Below are 19,952 nucleotides of genomic sequence, written 5' to 3' on the forward strand. Positions count from 1 at the left end.
CAAGTACTAGCCATTGACTGTGTTTTATTCAGTGGCAAATACTGCATTAGATCCATGCAACTTTATCAATATTATCAGATGCCTCCTGAAATGATATCACAGGAACGTTATCATCTACTTTATTTGTAACAATTTTCAAGGAGATCAAGGATATTTTCAGCCAGAATATTATCCTTCCAAATGCTGACTTTCTCTTATTGCTACCCTCTCTCTGCCCCTATGGAGAGTCACCTAGCTCTACCCCACAATTGTACATCCTTAAAGTGGTGGGACGGCAAACAGGATATAGCAGCTGGGACCCCTGAATGCCTCGATGGTGAAAATTTGATAACTGGGCACCATGGCTGAAAATGAGGTTCTGACATGAAAGGCCATGATATTATTTTGACAGTGCAGCCTTCTGCAAGACACCCTGTGGCCAAAATAACCTCCTACTACTGACAAAAAGCAGACTCCGTTACCAGCATTGGGAACATTGTGGAAAGATGCTGAAAGACTTCACTATGAATGCGCATGATTGTCCAACAGTCGAGGTGACCAAAAGAAGCGTCAGAATACTCATGGTTACAAAAATCAACCCTGCATTCAAGAATTTATTTACACTGTAACTTTAGATGTGTAGTACATAAATCATAAAATAAATGTTCTTACAATTGATAACCACTTATTTTTCTTTTTGCCATTCCTTATTGAGTACTTAACATATAATTGGGCTGCATGAAGATATAGGATGGGCCATCGTTCGCTGTCAAATTAACAGTGAGGCTAATGACCACTTGTTATTTATTAGTGAATTGTACAGCAACTTCAGGTGTGGGGGAAATATGGAATTTCCACAATTGTTGCCAGAAATGTGCTGCTCCATCATTAGCTTCAGGAAAATGATGCCTTGTTATTTGGCTCAGCATTGAATTGTATTGAATCGTGTGAAGTTTCTTTATTTGCGTAGTAGATATGAACTAAACTCACCACAATTATTTAAACCTTGTTCATTTCAGTCTAAGCACCCCTTAAACACATGAAAAATATTGATTACTGTCAAGCAATCTCTTTGGCACAGAACATTAACTAATGTAAGTATGAAGTATTATTCCCTCAGGTTTTATTATTGTCGGAGAACACAATTAAAATTTATTTTTAAACTTTCCTTTCTATCTCTTTTATTTTCCCTCTCTTAATCTGTTCTTACTTTCCCTCTCTTTACTTCTCTTTCTATTTGCGATTTGGCATTGAATGGTCCTGCTCTCACATACATTTCCTCCTCGGTCCTTGCATTGTTAATTTCACAACCTTTTATCCGATTGGTTAACTCGTCCGATTAAAGAGTTTGCATTGTTCAAAAAGTCTGTCTCGCAGCAACCTGATCAGCTTTGTCTTTCAATAATATGGGGCATAAGATATTGTTAGGATGAAATGAGCAAAGGTAAGCCTAACCAATGCCCAGCTCCAGCAAATTATGATGTGGTATCAAGCAGTCAAAAGATGGATTGAATTTAATCTAAATCCCAGCTCCTTCATTCCAATAGCTGTGTTACCTTGTCATTCCAAATGCGACTAACTAAATCAGCACAACATATTTCCAATATTAATGCGAGTGTTGACCTACATATATTTTATTACAAATATTAGAGCTAATACAGCATTTGGTTTCATGGTGACAAATTTTATTCAGCGCCCTCAAACATCTTCTTTCTGCCTTCCATGCCAGCCTTTTCTTCAATATTCTTACGCCAGTCTCCAACATCACGCAGATCCTGCAGGGTGAGTAATTTGTGAAATTTAAGTTTCAGTAAAACATTGACCCAAGCTGTGGCTGGGCTTGTCTGTCCCCAGGTCTTTCAGAAACTGAACAAACACCCAATATGAATGCACAGTGCATAGTAATTATTTAATCCCAGTTTCCAGGTTTTCTCACATGTTAAACGGCCATGTGAAACTGAAACTTACAGGCTACAATGACCTCAGGAATCATTCTCTGTCTTTGTTGTATTCGGTAACTTCATCCAAGGCACAAAGGGACAACACAAAAGCAGCTCTCTCTATAGATCCTCATAGGTACTCAGTGATCCCTGCTGAGAATTGCTTGGATGCCACCTGAGGTCGCATTAGGCTTGGAATTGTTGTTCTCCTGTTAAACTGACCAGCTGATAGTTACTTCCTAGCCGCATACATCAAGAAAGACAACAGGTGGGATTCTCCGTCGACTGCTGCCGGAATCGGGAAACGCAATTGGGCAGAGAATCGGTTTTGACCCCAAAATTGTGGTGGGCGCTGGTTTCACGCCAGATCGCAATTCTGCGGTGCCTCAACAGTGGCATGAATGTGTTCCAGAATGCACATGCAGTAAACACCATTGGCATATCATTAGCGGGCCTGACCCGGTATTCTCTGGGACCTCCGCAATGCTCCGCCTCCACGGGGGTGAATTCCCGACAGCGAGGTTCAATCGTGCTTTTAAAAATCATGGAACAAGTGCTGTGGCATCTTAATTTGTTTTAATAGTCATAGTATTTATATGACTAGTCCAGTTCAACTTGTGCTCAATTGTAAACCCTGGGATGCTGATGGAGGGGGATTCAGTGATGATAATGCCACTGAATATCAAGGGGAAGTGGTTTTGTTCTCTCTCGTTGGAGATGGTCATTGCCTGGCACTTGTGTGGCATGAATGTTACTCTTCACTTATCAGCCTAAGCCTGGATATTGTCCAGGTCTTGCCACATTTAGACATGGACTGCTTCAGGATTTGAGGAGTTGCACATAGTACTGAACATTGTGCAAACATTAGCGAACATCTCCATTTCTGACCTTCTGATGGAGGAAAGGTCACTGATGAAGCAGCTAAAGATGGTTGGGCCAAGGACACTACCCTGAGGAATTCCTGCAGTGGTGTCCTGGGACTGAATGATTAACCTCCAACAACCACAATGATCTTCATTTGTGCTGGGAAAGACTCCAACTAGTGAAGAGTTTTCCCCCTGATTCTCACTGACATCAGTTTTGCTCGGGCTCTTTTGTTGAAGATGGTTATTTCCACAATCCTTTTTGTATTCTTGATATAGGCTTCAGAGAACAAGTGGTTGGGGAAGATGAGGGGTGTCTAAAGGAAGGAATCCACAGGGAAATAAATATTTAATTGAACAAGTGAAAATGGAGATACTGCATCCATAAAGTATATCATTTGAGAACAAATGAGTTTGAACCTATGAGATCAGATATTTCAACCCAAGTGAGGTCAAGTCACAGAGTGCCTTTAAGACAGAGATATATAGGTTCTTGAATAATAAGGGGATCAGAGATTATGAAGAGAAGGCAGGAGAATGAGGATGAGAAACATATCAGCCGTCCTTGAATAGCAGAGCAGACTCGATGGGCTGAATGTCCTAATTCTACTCCCATGCTTTATGGTCTTATGGCCTAAGTACCTTAAACTAGCGGTTGTAATACCACAGTCAGGCTAAGGAAACTTTGTTTCAAAAATAATTGATCAAAGGGAGAATTAAAATTTTAGCCACAGTTTTCCGGAATTTCACCTTACCTTCTCCTTCTCAGTGTCCTCTTTCTTTACTTGCTTCAGGTTGGCTCTCAAGTCCATGGACACCTTGTGTTTGGAGCCCAGCAGAGCGCGTAGCATAGCATCAGCAGACATACGGACTCTCTTGAGTGGTGGTCTCTTGAACTTGCCTTTCAGGTCAAAGACTTTCAAGTTCAGGTCATCAATCTACAACATTGACGGAGTGAAGCATCAACATTTACATAGGCCCCAAACTCTGGAATTCCTTTCCAAAACAACTCTGCTTCATGACCTGGCTTTCTTTCTTGAAGATATTCCTCAAAGCCTAGCTCTTTAACTAATATTTGGTCATCTGATCGAATATTTATTCAGGTGGCTCACTGTCATACTTTGTTTTATAATGTTCCTGAGAAGTGCCTTGGGACTTCTGCTAAATGCACTATATAACTATGACTTATTGTAAACATGCCACATCAAATGTTATTGCAGAAATTAAAGCTCATGATGTGGGGTCACATATTTGCATGAATATAAGAACATAGAGTATGCATAAATGAGTCTTTTTCTGACTGGCAGGATGTGACAAATAGAGCCTGCAGGAATCTGTGTTGGGGCCTCAACTTTTTACAATTTATATCAATGACTTAGATGAGGGGAGCAATGGTATGGTACATTTTCAGCTCACACTAAAATAGGTAGGAAAGTATGTTATGAAGAGGATATAAGGAGGTTGCAGACAGATACAGAGTGATTGGGAAAATATCTGGCAAATGGAATATATTGTGGGAAAATGTGCAGTTGTTTACTTTGGCAGGAAGAATAAACAGTTGGTGGAAATTTGTAAATTTCTAATTAAGGAAGCTCATGGTCCTTTTCTCAAGAGGGTTGGATACAATCATGGAAGTTATGTTACAGTTATACAGTAGAGCTCTAGTGAGATTCCACCTGGAGCACTACATTCAGTTCCAGTCATCACACCTCAGGAAGGATACATTTGTTCTGGAGTGGGTGCAGCATGGTCTCAACAAAATTATACCAGGGCTAAAAGGACTAAATTTGAGGAAAGTTTACATAGACTAGCTTTTAATCCCTTGAATATAAGAGATTAAGAGAGTGAATTTATTTAAAATGCAAACGATGATCAAAGGCCTTGATAGGGTAGCTAGATATTTTCTCTGTTGTGAGCATCCAGGGCATAGGGGCATTAACTTAAATTGATAACAGCCTTTCGGGGATGATATGAAAAAGCACTTTATATACAGTGGGCAGTGGAAATCCAAAGATCTAGAACTCTCCCCCAGAAAGCTGTTGAAAATTTAAAAGCTGGAATTGATAGGTATTCGGTTGGCAAGGTCGGTTCCAGAACTAAGATAGTAAATGCAGTTAACGTATAGATCAATTATATTCAAAATGAAGGACAGAACAGTTATGAGATGCTGCATGATCTACTCCTGTTCTTGTAATTCTAAATCTACAACCCAAGGTTAACATATAATCTAATTACCTGGACTACTTCCTGATTTAGTTCATCTTAATCTTTTATTTTAACAATCAAAAAAAAAATGTTTGTAGCATTGTGGACTTTTAATCTTACTTTTACCCATAAAATGTGTGTACTAATCTCCCACAAACATGTTGCCCAGTAGAAATCCAAGCCTTCAATGGACCCTTAAAGGCTCTATCCCTTCAATGATGAATGTTCAACAAGGAGATACATTAAGCTTCATGTCATGCCAGCTCACACCAAGCATTCTTCCTGTGTGAAATTGAAATTGTTAATATGCCCTGCTTAGAGAAAATGCAACTTCCGAGATCATACTGGAAACATACAACCTATTTAGTAGATACTTTTTCATTGATAACTCTTAGCTTTCTGTTTATCTGCAGCAGAACTCTACTGATGTTCATTAATAATAATGTTAAATTAGAGGTCAACATGAATCTGTTATGCGTTGCAGTATGGTTTATTTGACAAGATTGCTTGCAACATTGCAGTGGCAAGAGCAATTATGGGCATTTAGTTACATCATTGTAATCCTTGTTTCTTTGTGGAAGTGATTTTCATAATATTAGGTATGTTAACAGGTGAGGAATGTGCAAATATCAGAAGTGCTTCTGTCTCTGTTCTCCAGTGCTCTACTTCACTGGGACATGTTTGATACTATTTGTCCTAAATTCATAGCTCCAAATGAGTATAATATATTCGACAGGCTAGAAATTGGAATGTGTTTATTAGGTGTAAACAAATGCAGAAAATATCAATTTAGCAGTGGGACAGCCTGCATCCGATCTGTTAATTTTGTCAGACCCATTTTTAGGCATTCCAGGAAACCATCTAAAATAGGAATCGGACCATTTTAATGGTGGGCATAAAATATGTTCAATGACCCCTCTGTAAAGGTTGTTGCCCACTTGCCAGGCTGTCATTTTGTTATGGGCCAGGGCATAGAAACTCCAAAGTATATTATGGAGTTCACGTGACCAGCAACGTTTATTTTAAATTTGGCTAGGATGAGCACAAGAGCCTTTCCATCAGGTGTGATTCATCAGCCTTCCCAGAAACTTTAATCAAAACAAGCTTTATTCTAAGAACTTAGTTAACATATATATATAACACACAGTAAGAATTTTTTAAAATCAATTACAAACATAAAGACACCACCCAACTACAACAATCTATGTATAACACATAATGAATTCCCCCTTAACTGTTCCAATTCAAAAACAAAATCCACTAAACCAAAAACCTTTACTCAAGGGCGTTGCCCAGCACTCTGCATTCTCACTTGAATGAGACTGGCTTTTAAGTTACCAAAGCACGTAGCCACAACTTGTTTACTTCTGGAACAGTTTTTAAAATGAAAATATAGAAGGACAGGGAACGCTTCTTTCTCCTTGAGTCCACAGCAACCAAACTGAAAATGAAACCAAAGCACCTCACACAGCCACAGCCCAGCTCCACCCACATAATGACATCACTGAAGCCATGTGATAAGACAAAAACCTTTCTTAAAGGGACACTCACATGACAATTCAGCCTGCCCTGTTTAGTGTTCTCCAGTGGCCTAGGTGGATGCCAATTAAAAGTTAATATTTAGATTCTAATCCAATAGCCCTTTCTATGAAGCAAGGACAAGCAGAGTGCTACCCCCAACTTGACAATCCTTGTGATGGGCCTGCACCCCTTCCATTACCTCCTATAATCAGCTACCCAATTATTCTTAGCTGCCTCTGGAAGTACAACTCAGGCATCTGTTCAGGCCCAGACTAATTTTGATGCCACTATATTTTCTAATACATTCAGAATGGCATAAGATTTGACAATAGCACTAATCAAACCCTAACCTTTTGTAAAGTAAAAGAAAATATTACACCATAATACAACCTTTTAATTTAAGCCTCGGAGAAAAGGCATCCATGAAGATATGGATGGATCCAATTTGAACTCTGTGTAAGTGAATGGATTTTGAGTGAGTAAAAAATCTCTCCCTATGGTCTTCACGATGCAGATTTGAGTTTGATTCCACAGAAATGAAATATTCTCCTGACTTTCACATGGGACGCCAAACGTGTGTTCGGTTTAATTTCTACCAACAAAGTTGCACATTCTCTCTTCACATGTACTTTGGTTAACTGTTCTGTGGCAGAACAGTACACTGAAGCATTGCATTATATGGAGCTTGGTTGGACAGTTGGAAAAGTTGCAGAGCTAAGGACATAAATTTCCCATAGAAACCAGATGAATTGTCAGCAGGACATTTTTGAGTAACGTTGGAAGAGATCTGAAGATAAGAAACATGCCTGTCTCCCTAGCAGGGATATTATAGGGGGCATAAGAAAACACAAATATTTCAAAAAGAATAAATGCTTCTTTAAAGAAATTAGGCTGAGTCACATAATTGGTTTTGTATCTGACCTCAATAAAGGATCAGTGGTATGCCTTCATGGCATCGTTTACAATGCCAATGTATCTGGAAGACAATTTAACAGCGCACATGCTCAGTGATGACATAATATTTCTGGGATGCTTACCAACATTTATTTGATATACTTAAGATACTAGTCTTATGCCAATGTTGATGGAGCCTATTTTGTACATTAAAGTTTGAAAATTGCAATTGATTTTTTAACTACAAGACCTGTGAATTATTAACATAATAAATAAAGGCAAAACTGCAACACCAGAAAGTAACTAAGTGTCTTATTGGGGACAATATTAATATTGCAGAGATAGGTTGAAATAAAGATTGATACTTGGAAAAGCAGAGGTTCCAGTTTCCTCCCAGCTTCTGTTAGATAGCTAACTGATGTGGTATGTCAAAGGTGCACTGTACCTGTGAGGAAAGGACTCTATCCCTGGGCTTGAACGTATACATGGTACAACTGTCTCTAGGCACAGGACTGCTCATGTGGAGCTTTACACTGGGATTGAGGAGCAAGCAAATGAGTGAAGCTGCAGACCTGAACTCTTGGTTGCTGCATTTGATATTATAGCTTCATAAGAAATAGGAGCAGGAGTAGACCATTTGGCCCATCAAGCCTCCTCTACTTTGTAATAATGTTGTTGGTCTGATTGTGGCCTAAACTCTACTTTGCTCCTGCCATCGCTTTAGTTTGTGCAAAGTTTTGCTGTACATTCATTACCAGAGTTCCTGGAGAGCTCATCTGATTAGTCACCCAATGAGTGAAGTTGGGATTGCTGCCCATCCACACTAGTGCGTTGGACCTGCACCTGCAGTGGGGCACCAACCTCACTTCCTCTTTGATGTTCCAGGAAATGAGAACTCCTCAGGTGCAATGAAGAGAAAAACCCACACCATTGGTTCACCTGTTTGTAAGATCAATTGGTGGAAGAGGAATGAGAAGTGTTTGAGTGGCAGTTTTATGGTGGAGAGGTGTGGAAATATAGAATATTGTGTTTTACTTGATTACATTTGAGAAGTCAACAAGTATTTGTGCAGATTAAGTGGCTGGGATTACATCCATCATTGAGTAGATCATCCGTTGTCTTGTGAAGGAAGTGAGATTAAAGAGATGAATGGCTGGTTTTCATTTAACTCTTCATATTTAAGTGCATTGATTAATGACAGTGGTGCAAAATAGGACAGTGAATCAGTGGCAACTTCAGTGGAAAATAAAATTGAGTGCAATGTGAAGTGAACTGATAATTCATTATTCATCCATTTTGTACTATTGGCATTGGCTAATTTCATGTCCAAAGAGGAGTACATCAAGATTGTCATCCATTGGTTAACTTTCTTGTCTCCTTTTATCCTGCTCTTGGTTCCAGTATTAATGCATTACTTTACAGCTATTTCACATGATGCTTTAAGATGGGCACAGGTTTAAAAGTTCAGAATCTTTTCTATAAAGTGGTTAGAAAGACATTTTGCTATCAGTACTTGCCATCAGTCTAAAATGTTTCTCCAAAACAGAACCAAATATAGTGAAGTTGATCCTAGGGGATGCTGATAAAGGTGACCATTACCTCTTTGGTGCTCTTATTAACTTTGGATTCCATGTCATATCTCTCCTCATCAACAGCTTCTATCTGACCATGAAGTTTTTTGCATAATTCCTGTTGAGACAGATAGTGAGATATTTCAACATTGTGAAGACACTGGGCTTTACTTTTGCATTCTGCAACCACAGTGCATTTAAAGCACACTGATGTGACCATCAATTCATTAGACACGTGGTTGGAATAGTGGTTTTAATAGTCTTACAACAGAGCCTGCCTGCGACGAGATGAACTGGCAGGCAGACTCACGACTGCAAAGCTTTATACTTCCGGTTAGTGGGAGGGGCCATGGGCGGAACCATGGGCGGAGCCAAGGGTGGTGCCCAGTACAAACTCCTCATCTCCCCCTATGGGCAGAGCCGCGCAACTGCTCGTATACTGAGCTTACAAGAACACAACACATACAATATAACACAGTGTGAATTACTAGATTGTGATTCACCACACACACCATCATTCTTATTGGAATTGTCAAAAGGCAGCTGCATTGGATGGAACAGTAGCGCTCATTTAGGAAGTCCTGTTTGAATCCTTCCATTGACAAGTAGAATTAGAGGAATCTACAAGATGTCAAAATGAAGGAGATGAATTTACTTATTGGGCCTCGATTTCTTCAGAGGTATTGTTGCAATATCACTGTAACTTTCCCAGAAGTGGACCAGAAACAAGTTGTTTGCACCAATTCTCACTGAAGTTAAGCATATTTTCCAAACTTTATTCAAAGTGATGGTTGTGATCTGTAAACTATAGTATTACATTTTACCAGTCAGGTCACTTGGTTGTGAATGAGAACAAGGTTTTAAGGGCATGTGGGAAGCCACCCTCTTAAAATACATTTGTTTAGCAAATCGTGGTTTTGGGTCCATTTTGAAATGACCCCCTTTTCTCAATGAGAGCACAGATTACTGCCCAAACCAGCGGATTGAAAACTCCCTTCTACATTACCCTGGCCAATGTATCTTGATCATAGCTCCCTGGTCTAAGATCTTTCAGTTCTATAAGCTGCGAGCCTTTCAGAACAAAGAGAATAAGTTTGCTTTTTCAGAAAATGATGTTAAAATAACCTGTAATTCTGCCATTGAAAGTCCAGAAGCATGCAGGTCTCCGCAATGTTCTGCCATATACCTCTCCTTCTCCGCTATCCGATCTGCCTCTTCCTTCTCAATTGCAGTTTTGGCAAGAGAGAGCAATAAACTCTGAAATGTATGAAGCCATGAGTTCAATGGAAACCCATTCAGATAATTAGCATGACAATCCTTATAAAGCAAATAGCATGAAAGACTGCAAAGTTACCTTCAGATGCATTCTGCGGGCAGAGGTCATCTTGGATTTTTTCTGTCGTGATCCAGAATCAGAGAAAGGAAAGAAGGTTTTGCAATGTGAGTTAAATGCAGATTAATTCAAATAGTTGGCAGACCAAAATACCATGCTGTCAGTGTGCAATAACTTCCAGTTCATTAATTGATCTCTGAATTAAGTTCCAACAAACTTTTCTCCACCACCCATACTATTTGAAAACTCACACTTGATGTTACCCAACCTCCTGACTCATTTCGTCTTCTGTCATTTTTTTTCCCCCAGACTTACTATTTCACTAATTGTTTTCCATTTAAAAGAAAATTGGACTGACCCATATTCTTGTGACTTAAGGATCTTTTTATGGGCTGCTGAGCTTTGATTGTCCGTCCAAACCTTGTGTTCTGCCACCAGTGAAGCAGCCAAAGCACTTTTAGTCAATTCAATTTAGTTGTTAAAATGACTAAATTGGTATGATTTCAAATTTCCCCATGAGAATATAAGCTCAGTTGAAAACAATGGAACACAGGACTGATACCAGTTAAAGTATCCAGAAAATTGTTGTATTGTCAAAAAAGACTGAAGAACTAAAGGAAGCTAGGGATGGGCAATAAATGGTGGCATTGCCAGTGACACCACATCCTCAGATTAAATTTAAAAAGTGTATAGTTGATTGACTGTTGCTCCTTGATGCACGTAATAGCTTGCATTTAACAACATGGAAGAATTTCAGAAACTATATTATCAAAATGGAGGAAAGATCTTCTGAAGACTCATTCAACAACTCAGAAAAGAATAGGTACTCAGAAATGATTGCAGGGCAATAATTTATTAAGTAGGCTTGGTCTGTTACTAATGTCTAATATACACATATATAAATTGTGGCAGTCTTGTATCTCATGAGACTACAGTTTGAGCCTTGGTGATTAACTCTATATTAGGCATCACCTTCTGTGACTTAGGAGCCTCGCTCTTCCAATGTCCCTCCAAACAGTTAGTCTCCAGAGGTCATGGCCATCAGCAACTGTCTCCCAGTGTTGTTGTCAATATCCACAATCTTTATATCTTGCTTGTAGGTGTCCTTGTGGTGGAGGTATGGACATTGTGACCCAGTGGACAATTCACCATTTTTTTACGGGCGGCACGGTGGCATAGTAGTTATCACTGTCGCTTCACAGCGCCAGGGATCCGAATTCGATAACTGCCTTGGGTCTGTGCGGAGTCTGCACGTTCTCCCTGTGTCTGCGTGGGTTTCCTCCGGGTGCTCCAGTTTCTTCCCACAAGTCCCAAAAGACGTGCTTGTTAGGTGAATTGGACATTCTGAATTCTCACTCAGTATCTGAACAGGCGCCGGAATGTGGCGACTATAGGTACAGATGTCTGAAGACCCGCACATACAGACATAGAAACAGTTTCTTCCCCACAGCTACAAGATTCCTCAACGACTCCCCCTCGGACTGATCTGTTCCCTGTAAGAATACTATTCACGATGTCCTGCGCTGCTGTTGCTCATGTATTTGCTTTGTTTGGCCCCTTGTTCCGCACTGTAACCAATCACTGTTTGTTGATGTACCATTTGTTCTCTGTTCATTATTCTTTTTGTCTATTATGTGAGTTATGTGTATGTTCCCTCGGCCGCAGAAAATACTTTTCCCTGTATTTCAGTACATGTGACAATAAATCAAATCAAATCAAATCATCTAGGTGATTTTAACAGTAACTTCATTGCAGAGTTAATGTAAGCCTATTTGTGACACTAATAAAGATTATTATTATTATTATTAAAAGATCTTTGGGTATCCGGCTTTCATCCATCTGATGACTGTGGTTGTATCAGCGCAGATGTCATTGGTTTAATGGAATCGTTGCTGATGGTATTCGGGATAGATGCGTTCAGCTGAGATCTGGTCTGACAAGGACAATAAGGCTAAATACTTTTCCCGTGATGCTGAGCAGTGAGACGCCTCAATAGTTACTGGAATGTGGCACTTGGTTTTGTACAGGATCACAATCTTTGCATCAACAGATCCTGGGTCACTGCCCACTCTCTCCAGCAGAGGTAGAGAAGTTCACGCAGATGCTGGAGGAATGCCAGTTTCCCATGCTCAATGAGTTCAGGCAGTACAGCACCAAAAGCTTTGCCAATGGCAAATATGGGTTTACTAAGTTCCTCCACTGTGGTTTTGTAGACATGGGAACAGGCAGGCCCTCTATGGTGTCTAAATTTTCCTCAGTGCTGGTGTTTTCCCTGAAGTACAACTCAAGTAGTGTTCTATCCATCTATTTATTACGCACGGTAATGCCCTCCTCTGCCTTTGTTTTCAATTAAACTGTTTTCTTTGAAGTTGGACACATTGATCTCTTCATATGTACCCCTCACATTCCTGAAGCTCCCTGAGATCTGGACATCCTGGTAAAGTTGTAACCACAAGCAGCTGGCACAGCAGACTATTGGACTCTACTTTGAGGAACTCTTAACACATTTGGAGTCTCCTAGCTCTAATTTTTCTTGTAACTAATTAGAGTCCACATAACTTCAATGAAAGGGTCCTTATATAAATCAATGTTTTGACGTAAAGGTGAAGTAAACTTGAGTATTTCTGTTGCAGCTTTTCATCTTGTAGTCATCAGGACAGATGCAAGAATGCCAAATTTCAAAGGAAACAACAATTTATTCTGCATGAGAAGAAGAGTGCTGATTGGTTGAGACATGAGAAAGCAAGTCCAGGCATTGCGTCTTTTTTGAAACAAACAAAAACATGTGTGAACAACAGGTCCCTCGTGCATTCTCCATGGCCTCGACAAGTTGGAGTCAACTTGTCTTCTTGCTTCTTTAACAATACCCAACTTCTGTACTGCCAAGGAAGCAGAAGTAGATTTATTCCACTTTCAGAATATTTATTTTGCAGAAGTAAGGAATGTCCAAATTGGTATGGAGCCTGCTCTGCCCAAGAACACAGGTCATGAATTTAGCCCAGTCCATCACACAAACCAGCCTCCCATCCATTGACTCTATCTATAATTCCCGCTGCCTCGGAAAGGCAGCCAGCATAATTAAGGACCCCACCCACCCCAGACATACTCTCTTCCACCTCCTTCCATCAGGAAAAAGATACCAAAGTTTGAGGTCATGTACCAACCGACTCAAGAACAGCTTCTTCCCTACTGCCATCAGACTTTTGAATGGACCTACCTCGTATTAAGTTGATCTTTTTCTCTACACCTTGCTATAATTGTGCAGTCTCTCCTTCCTTCCTTATGTATGGTATGCATTGTTTGTACAGCAAGCAAGAAACAATACTTTTCACTGTATACTAATACATGTGACAATAATAAATCAAATGAAATCAAAATCGTTTTGAGGGTGTGGTTAAGGTCACTTTAGCATTTGGAGACTGACTGCCGCTTGTGGTACCATACCTTATTATGGGGTGCTATCTCCAGGTAAGAAATAAAGACAAAAAATAAAGAGGCAAAAAATATGTCGGACAAAATATATAGGATGTTGAATGATTTTTCATGAGAAATAATTTGTGTGAATAATCTTGGCAGACTGAGTAGGCTGAAAATTCAGGGCATTCAAAGCATTCCTATCAAAATCCAACAATTAAATCAGTACAGAACGAGGATCAAACCTCAGGCCGTTCTGTACTGAATGGGCCTATTTCACATTGAGCCGTGCCATTACACATTGAGCTATTGAGAAATTTGTTTAATAAATATATATATATTTAATGATCTTGAGATGCTCCACAGCTGATATTGTCCCCAAACCATGGGTGACTCTATTGTAAGGTCACTTTATGACATGGGCAAACTAGCTAAAGATTGATCCTGATGGTTATTTGCAATCAGCTTTTTGAACTTAAATGAAGTCTGGTCAGTCTGCCTGTAATGATACAATAATGGATGGTTCATTGTGTCAGTAAAATATTTGTATGAGTTGCCCTTCCACACAGCTTCATACAACCAGTAAACAAAGAGTGTGCAGTTAGCAACCAGTGGAAATCCTGATATATATTAACTGAATTCTTCGGCTTTATTTAATTTTCCCAGTGTTGTGGAATCTGCCGCATTGATCCAGAGGAACACACCAGAATATTGGTGACAGCAGAGGAAAAAGCACTCACATGTGGTATTTATGAGTTTGTTCAAAAAGTTGGAAATGCTTTTAAAGTTATGTGAGCTGGCTTATATGATTAACTTGAGGGGCAATGAATCACTGAGAGAACAGAATTGAACACACTGCACAATAATGATTTAAAAATAAACCATATTTTCCTTGCTTTTGTACTCTATACCTGCTTTCTTAACAGTCTAATTAACTTGGCCTGCCACCTTCAAAGATTTGTGTACATGAACCCATATGTCTCTGTTCCTGCACTCCTTTAAAATTGTATAATTTTATTGTAACATTTAAGCTTAAGTAAGACCAAGCAAATCCTTACACCCTTCCCTCAACATTAATAGCGACAGAACATTTTCTCCCCATAATCAGGACCAATTATTTGAGCCTCATTTTGATTAGTAACTGTGTATGTCCATTTAAGAACATAGCATCCATCAACCCTCTTCCAGCAAGGCTTTCTGTATAATTATTCTCTTGCCCTTTGTTACCATCGCTCATTGTTCTCCCACAATACAGAATAAACCTTATTTACATTGTCAGATACGCAGTCCAAATAATTAGTTAGGAAATGAGTCGGAAATTCCAAATAAATTACCATAAAAAATATCTGAAAGTGATAAAAAGAAGAAGCTAAGGCTGAGGTAACAATGTGGCCACTGAACTGAGCTGATGGGAGAAGTAAAATCAGTGAGGATTGGTATTCCTGTTTGCTGACTCCTGAACAATACTGCAATATGTAGTACAGAACAGCAATGGTCATAATTTTATGGCTATAGTTTAATAGCCTAATGGCTATAGAGGACACTCCCCCCACAACAAGCTTTGATGCAAACTCCTCCATCATCACCACCACGGAAGTATAAGAGGGCACTCTCCACCCTCTCCCCCCACTTCACACATTCGGCGGCGCGCATCCCTATCCCTCCCACCACACAGACAGGGGTGGTTACTCCTCTGGCAGTGCCCCTAATGTTGGGGAAGTGCCAAGGGGCAGTGTCAGGGTGCCAGGGAAAATGCTCAGACTCAGCCTTCAACCCTGGGGCCTCCAGTCAGCCCCGCACCCCTAGCGTGGTCATCACGATTGGTTTTAGTTTTCTGAAACCAGTAGTGATTCGCGCCATCCTGACTTCACGTTGCCAGGGGGGAGGAGGTGGGGGCACCCCAAGTTGACAGACGCTGTAGCATAAAGCCGTTTAATTGTATTTTAATCGATGCAAAATCATGTCACCTGTTGTAGACAGGAAGATCCAAAACCACGACCTCCCCGACCTCCCCGGCACACATCCCCTAATGGCCCTCCCGTGAGCTTAGCAACCACACCAAGATTTGTGTCCCCTGAAAATAGACCTGGAAAATCGCGCCCATTATCTTTCTTTGTCAAGTAACAAAAAACTAGCAGTGGCCCAAGGTCTATAACTGAGTATCAGTCGTCACCTTAAAGAGACGGGGGGGCGGAAATGGAGTGAAAAGCCCATCCTTCATTTCAGATGTGCATTAAAGAAAATCTAATGAAAGATTATCAACCTGAAATGTTTCTCTCTGCACAGATACTGCCAGATCTGTTGAATGTTTCCAACATTTTCTGTTATTATTTCAGATTTTCAACACCTGTAATATTTTGCTGTTGTACACTCCGATATGTGTTACTTGTAACTCATCAGCTCCAATTCTCGTTATCATTGCCATGTCCACTGGCAAACTAACATAACTTCATCTGTGCATTATGTAGCTCCAGACACAGCCCGAGTTTTGAGTGTAATTGTCCATAACTGTTCTCATAGGTCAAGTGGATAAAGTTCAACCATTACACGTGCTTACTATTTTACTTTACCACAATGGGGAAAGATTGCTTTGCATGGGAGCATGCAGAATATTTCACAGTTAGCATTAGGTTTTACAGATATTTTAATGATAGCGCTATTGACACTATATTGGAACACAGAACACTATTGTGAAATGGTTTGGGCTGCACAGTGAGTGCGATCTTTAAATTATGCATGCTATTACATTAATTCCAACACATGCAGTCACAAACACTTTACCCAGAGATTAACACCGAACAGCATACCTCATCACTGTAAAGGAAAATAATAATTTATTAGAATCCAGACTGAGTTCAAATTCTCCGCAAGTCATTACTTCTTAACACAAAATTAATGGGAATCAGAAAAAGTAACCAGGAATGTGTAATCATAACTAAATATTATATACAGTTATATAGGCCCCACATAATAGACCATTTGGCCTAACTTGTTTGTGTTGCACATGAGTTTCCTCCTACCCTACTTTATCTAACCCTATCCTTCATCTAACCCTATCAACCTATCTTTCTATTCCTTTATCTAACCCTATCAGCCTATCATTCTATTGCTTTTCCACTCATGTGTTTATCTAGCTTGTCGTTACTCACCTCAACTGCATCTTATATTAGTATGTCCATATTTTTACTATTCTTTTGCCCAGGTGATACTCCTGAATTTCTTACTGAAATTATTCATGACTACATTATACTTTATATTTCATAGAATCCCTACAGTGCAGAAGGAAGCCATTCGGTCCATCGAGTCATCACTGATCCTCTGTAAAACCAATTTATCTGGGCCCACTCGCCCGCTCCATCCCCGTAGCCCCACAACCCCACCTAACCTGCACATTTCTGGACTCTAAGGGGCAATTTAACATGGCCAATCCAACTAACTGGCATTTCATTGGACTGTGGGAGGAAACCGGAGCACACGGAAGCTCATGCAGACATGGGTAGACCGTATAAATTCCACAGTCACCCAAGGCCGGAATTTAACCTGGGTCCCTGATGCTGTGAGGCAGCAGTGTTCACCACTGTACCACCATGCCACCCCTTTGGTTAACTCCACAAGAATTCTCTGTCAAAATTTTCATTGGGTGCTATTAAACAGCCTTGTTGCGGCCAACTCGATGAAGCAACAAAGCCATTAAATCTCGCGACAGGCCATTTGCAAGACGTATGACGCTCGGGACGCCTTGTGGGTGGTCGGCCTCTGGGAAAGGTGGTACATTGGGCACCCCGATGCCACCCAGGCATCTTGGCACTGCTAGAATGATGGGCCAGGTTGCCAAGCTGGCCGTGCCAAGGTGCCTAGGTGGCAAGTTGCCCATGTCGGGGATCGGTGCCCTGCCCTTATGAGGTGGAGTGAGGGGTGAGGGCGCATAAGGACCTCCTAATCGTTAAATTGGGGTGTTGTGGGGAGGGGGTCTGCAGGCCACAATGGGAGTCGAGAGACCTAGATGGCATTTTTAAAAAATGGTGCCCCGATCTCTTTGCCAGTGCAAGAAGCGGTGTAAGTGCGGCTTCAGCAGAACGCTCACCGCAGTGCCCCCCACAAAAAACCCCCAAAGTACCCCCCGCCAAAAAAGTCCTCTTAGTAAGTGGGATTATTCTCGGCACTGCAGGCTTCGGGAAACACCCCGCAATTTGTTCCGAGAACGGGTCTTTATTCATTAAATCGCATTCATTATATTAAAGGACTCCAACAAGTCACCCCTTCAGTTTTTTTATTTTTCGGATAAAAAAAGCCCAAGCTAATTCAGTCTTTCCTGATGAGCATATCTTCTCAGTTCTGGCCTCATCCCTGTGAATCTTTTTTGCACCATCTTCAATGTCTCCATATCTTTCTTATAATGCGGAAATTACCATTCTCCGAGTTAGTCTAACTGAAGTTCAGTACAAGTTTAACATAACTTCTCTGCTTTTAAATTTTATCCCTCTAAAATGAATCCATGTGCATGGTTTGATTTTTTTTTAGTGGCTTTCGTAACAAGTGCTACTACATTTCTAAATTTCTGTATTTGTACTCCCTGGATCATTTTGCTCCTTTACCCTATTCAGATCCTTACAAGGGCTTGATTTTAAATCAGTGTAAACTTGGTTTTGAATGAGTAATAATCTCACCCTTACCAAAGCAGCCTGATATTCGTCACATCAAAATGCATTACATCACACTTATCTATATTGAAATTAATTTGCCAATTTTATTCCCATTACAGCAGAAACAATCCAAACCAATCATAAAATATTTTTAAATGACAGGTAATACTCACTCTCCCATTTTGATGGTTGTGTTTTATGCCCTGCTAATAAAGAACAATTGAATTACGAACGTAATAGTTTTATCAAAAATTATGATTTTATGGATAATGTTCAAAGCAAATACCCTCAACTGCAATATTTTTGTACAATGGTGCTGTTGGTGGCATTGCCTGTGCTACTAAATTAACCAACGTGCAGATGGGGGAAAAAATCTCAACGTCAAAGTATTGATGACTTTTAACAGTTTTCCAAATCAGACCCGAGAGGGAAAGATGATCCGTGCAGAAACTATATCCCGAAGAATGGGTGGAATTTAGATATTAATTTGAGAAAGTGTTTCTAAATTTGGTCAGAGCTCTAAGAGGAGCAGGTGCCTGCCGAAGGGTTTCTTAATGTCAGTCGTTTTTCAATCTCGCACAGCCGAAAACCAGTGTCAAGTGACTGCAAGACAAATACCAAGAAAACCAAGCTTTTTCTCTGCCAAAACCAGAGAACTTCTCCATACGTTTATGTCTTTGAAAACAATTGACCAGAGAGGAAAAATGCCACTGTTAACTGTTGAATGTATAATGTACTTATTGCACGAATATTTGAAGAGTCAACATTCTTTTAGAACCCTCATTGTAAATAAAGATTTTAAAGCAGCAATAATATGCCTAAATTGGAATAATCATATAACTGGCAGTTTTAAAACATTTGAAAAAATAATTAACACACCAATCAAATATTTAGGGTATATCTACTGAGAGATATCAAACCACAGCCATAGACCAATTAGGCTTTATTTCACACAGAGATAGTCTCAGTTAAGCTTCAGATATTTTTGATAAACAGTTGCACGAAAGATATGAGTTTGCAACTGTGAAAAGTGAGGGCAGCAGGTTGAGAATGTTAACATATAGCAGGTAAGATGACTAAAATGCGGATAAAAAGATTTGAAAAATCAAACCTAAAGCTCACCTGGGACAAAGAAGACGGAGAGAGGGCAGGGAGTCTGGAGAGCCGAGGTGAAGACTAGTAAGCCACAGGCAGTTTTCAACAGCAAGCAGTATAAATTGCTTTGTGTGATGGGTCAGCAAAACCCAGCTTTCTCTTTATGGCAATGAGTTCTCCTTAGACCAATAGACTCCAGCCTCCAGAAATACCCAAGCTGTGCTTTTAGAGTATAAATAAACCAGCTGCAAGACAGCTTCAAGGAACTGGTGAGCGGCGGAGACTTTTTAAATAAACCTGTGACAACATTCACTCACTTGAAGAGACTGCAAAGGATGAATTGCTATTGCACTATCAGTGATAATGGTTTTAGTCCTGGATGAGCCCATTTAACAGATCAGCCAGTATCTGGAGTATTTTAATTCTTATTTTGTCCTCTTAAGACTTAGCAGCATGTTAAAATGTTCAAGGGAAAAATAGTACTGGTAATTTTC

General features: G+C 40.1%; 1 protein-coding gene across 2 annotated transcripts; it reads right to left on the bottom strand.

Moving 5' to 3' along the window:
- Positions 1-575: 575 nt before the first annotated feature.
- On the bottom strand, positions 576-19,647 carry LOC119971745 (troponin I, fast skeletal muscle-like). 2 transcript variants are annotated; one of them, XM_038807777.1, is made up of 8 exons: positions 19,486-19,647; positions 18,537-18,569; positions 16,528-16,534; positions 10,328-10,369; positions 10,099-10,230; positions 9,002-9,091; positions 3,538-3,720; positions 576-1,754 (listed from the first exon to the last, which is right to left on the bottom strand). In XM_038807777.1, the coding sequence occupies exons 2-8, from the start codon at positions 18,542-18,544 to the stop codon at positions 1,665-1,667; spliced, it is 552 nt and encodes a 183-aa protein (XP_038663705.1). In that variant the 5' UTR covers positions 18,545-18,569; positions 19,486-19,647; the 3' UTR covers positions 576-1,664. The 2 variants fall into 2 exon arrangements, with proteins under 2 accessions (XP_038663705.1, XP_038663704.1); XM_038807776.1 differs by having other exon boundaries at positions 18,537-18,566; positions 19,486-19,621.
- Between the last annotated feature and the right edge of the window lie 305 nt (positions 19,648-19,952).

The sequence above is a fragment of the Scyliorhinus canicula genome, chromosome 9 (assembly GCF_902713615.1).
Source record: "Scyliorhinus canicula chromosome 9, sScyCan1.1, whole genome shotgun sequence".
In the NCBI taxonomy this organism is placed as follows: Eukaryota; Metazoa; Chordata; class Chondrichthyes; order Carcharhiniformes; family Scyliorhinidae; genus Scyliorhinus; species Scyliorhinus canicula.

What these genes read in the sequence shown, in the direction of transcription:
- LOC119971745 (XM_038807777.1), bottom strand. An exon ending in TTTCAATGGCAGAATTACAG is followed by an intron (nt 9,092 to 10,098) that starts GTTATTTTAACA and finishes CTGTCTCAACAG; the next exon opens with GAATTATGCAAAAAACTTCA. An exon ending in AGGACACTGAGAAGGAGAAG is followed by an intron (nt 1,755 to 3,537) that starts GTAAGGTGAAAT and finishes CTCACCCTGCAG; the next exon opens with GATCTGCGTGATGTTGGAGA.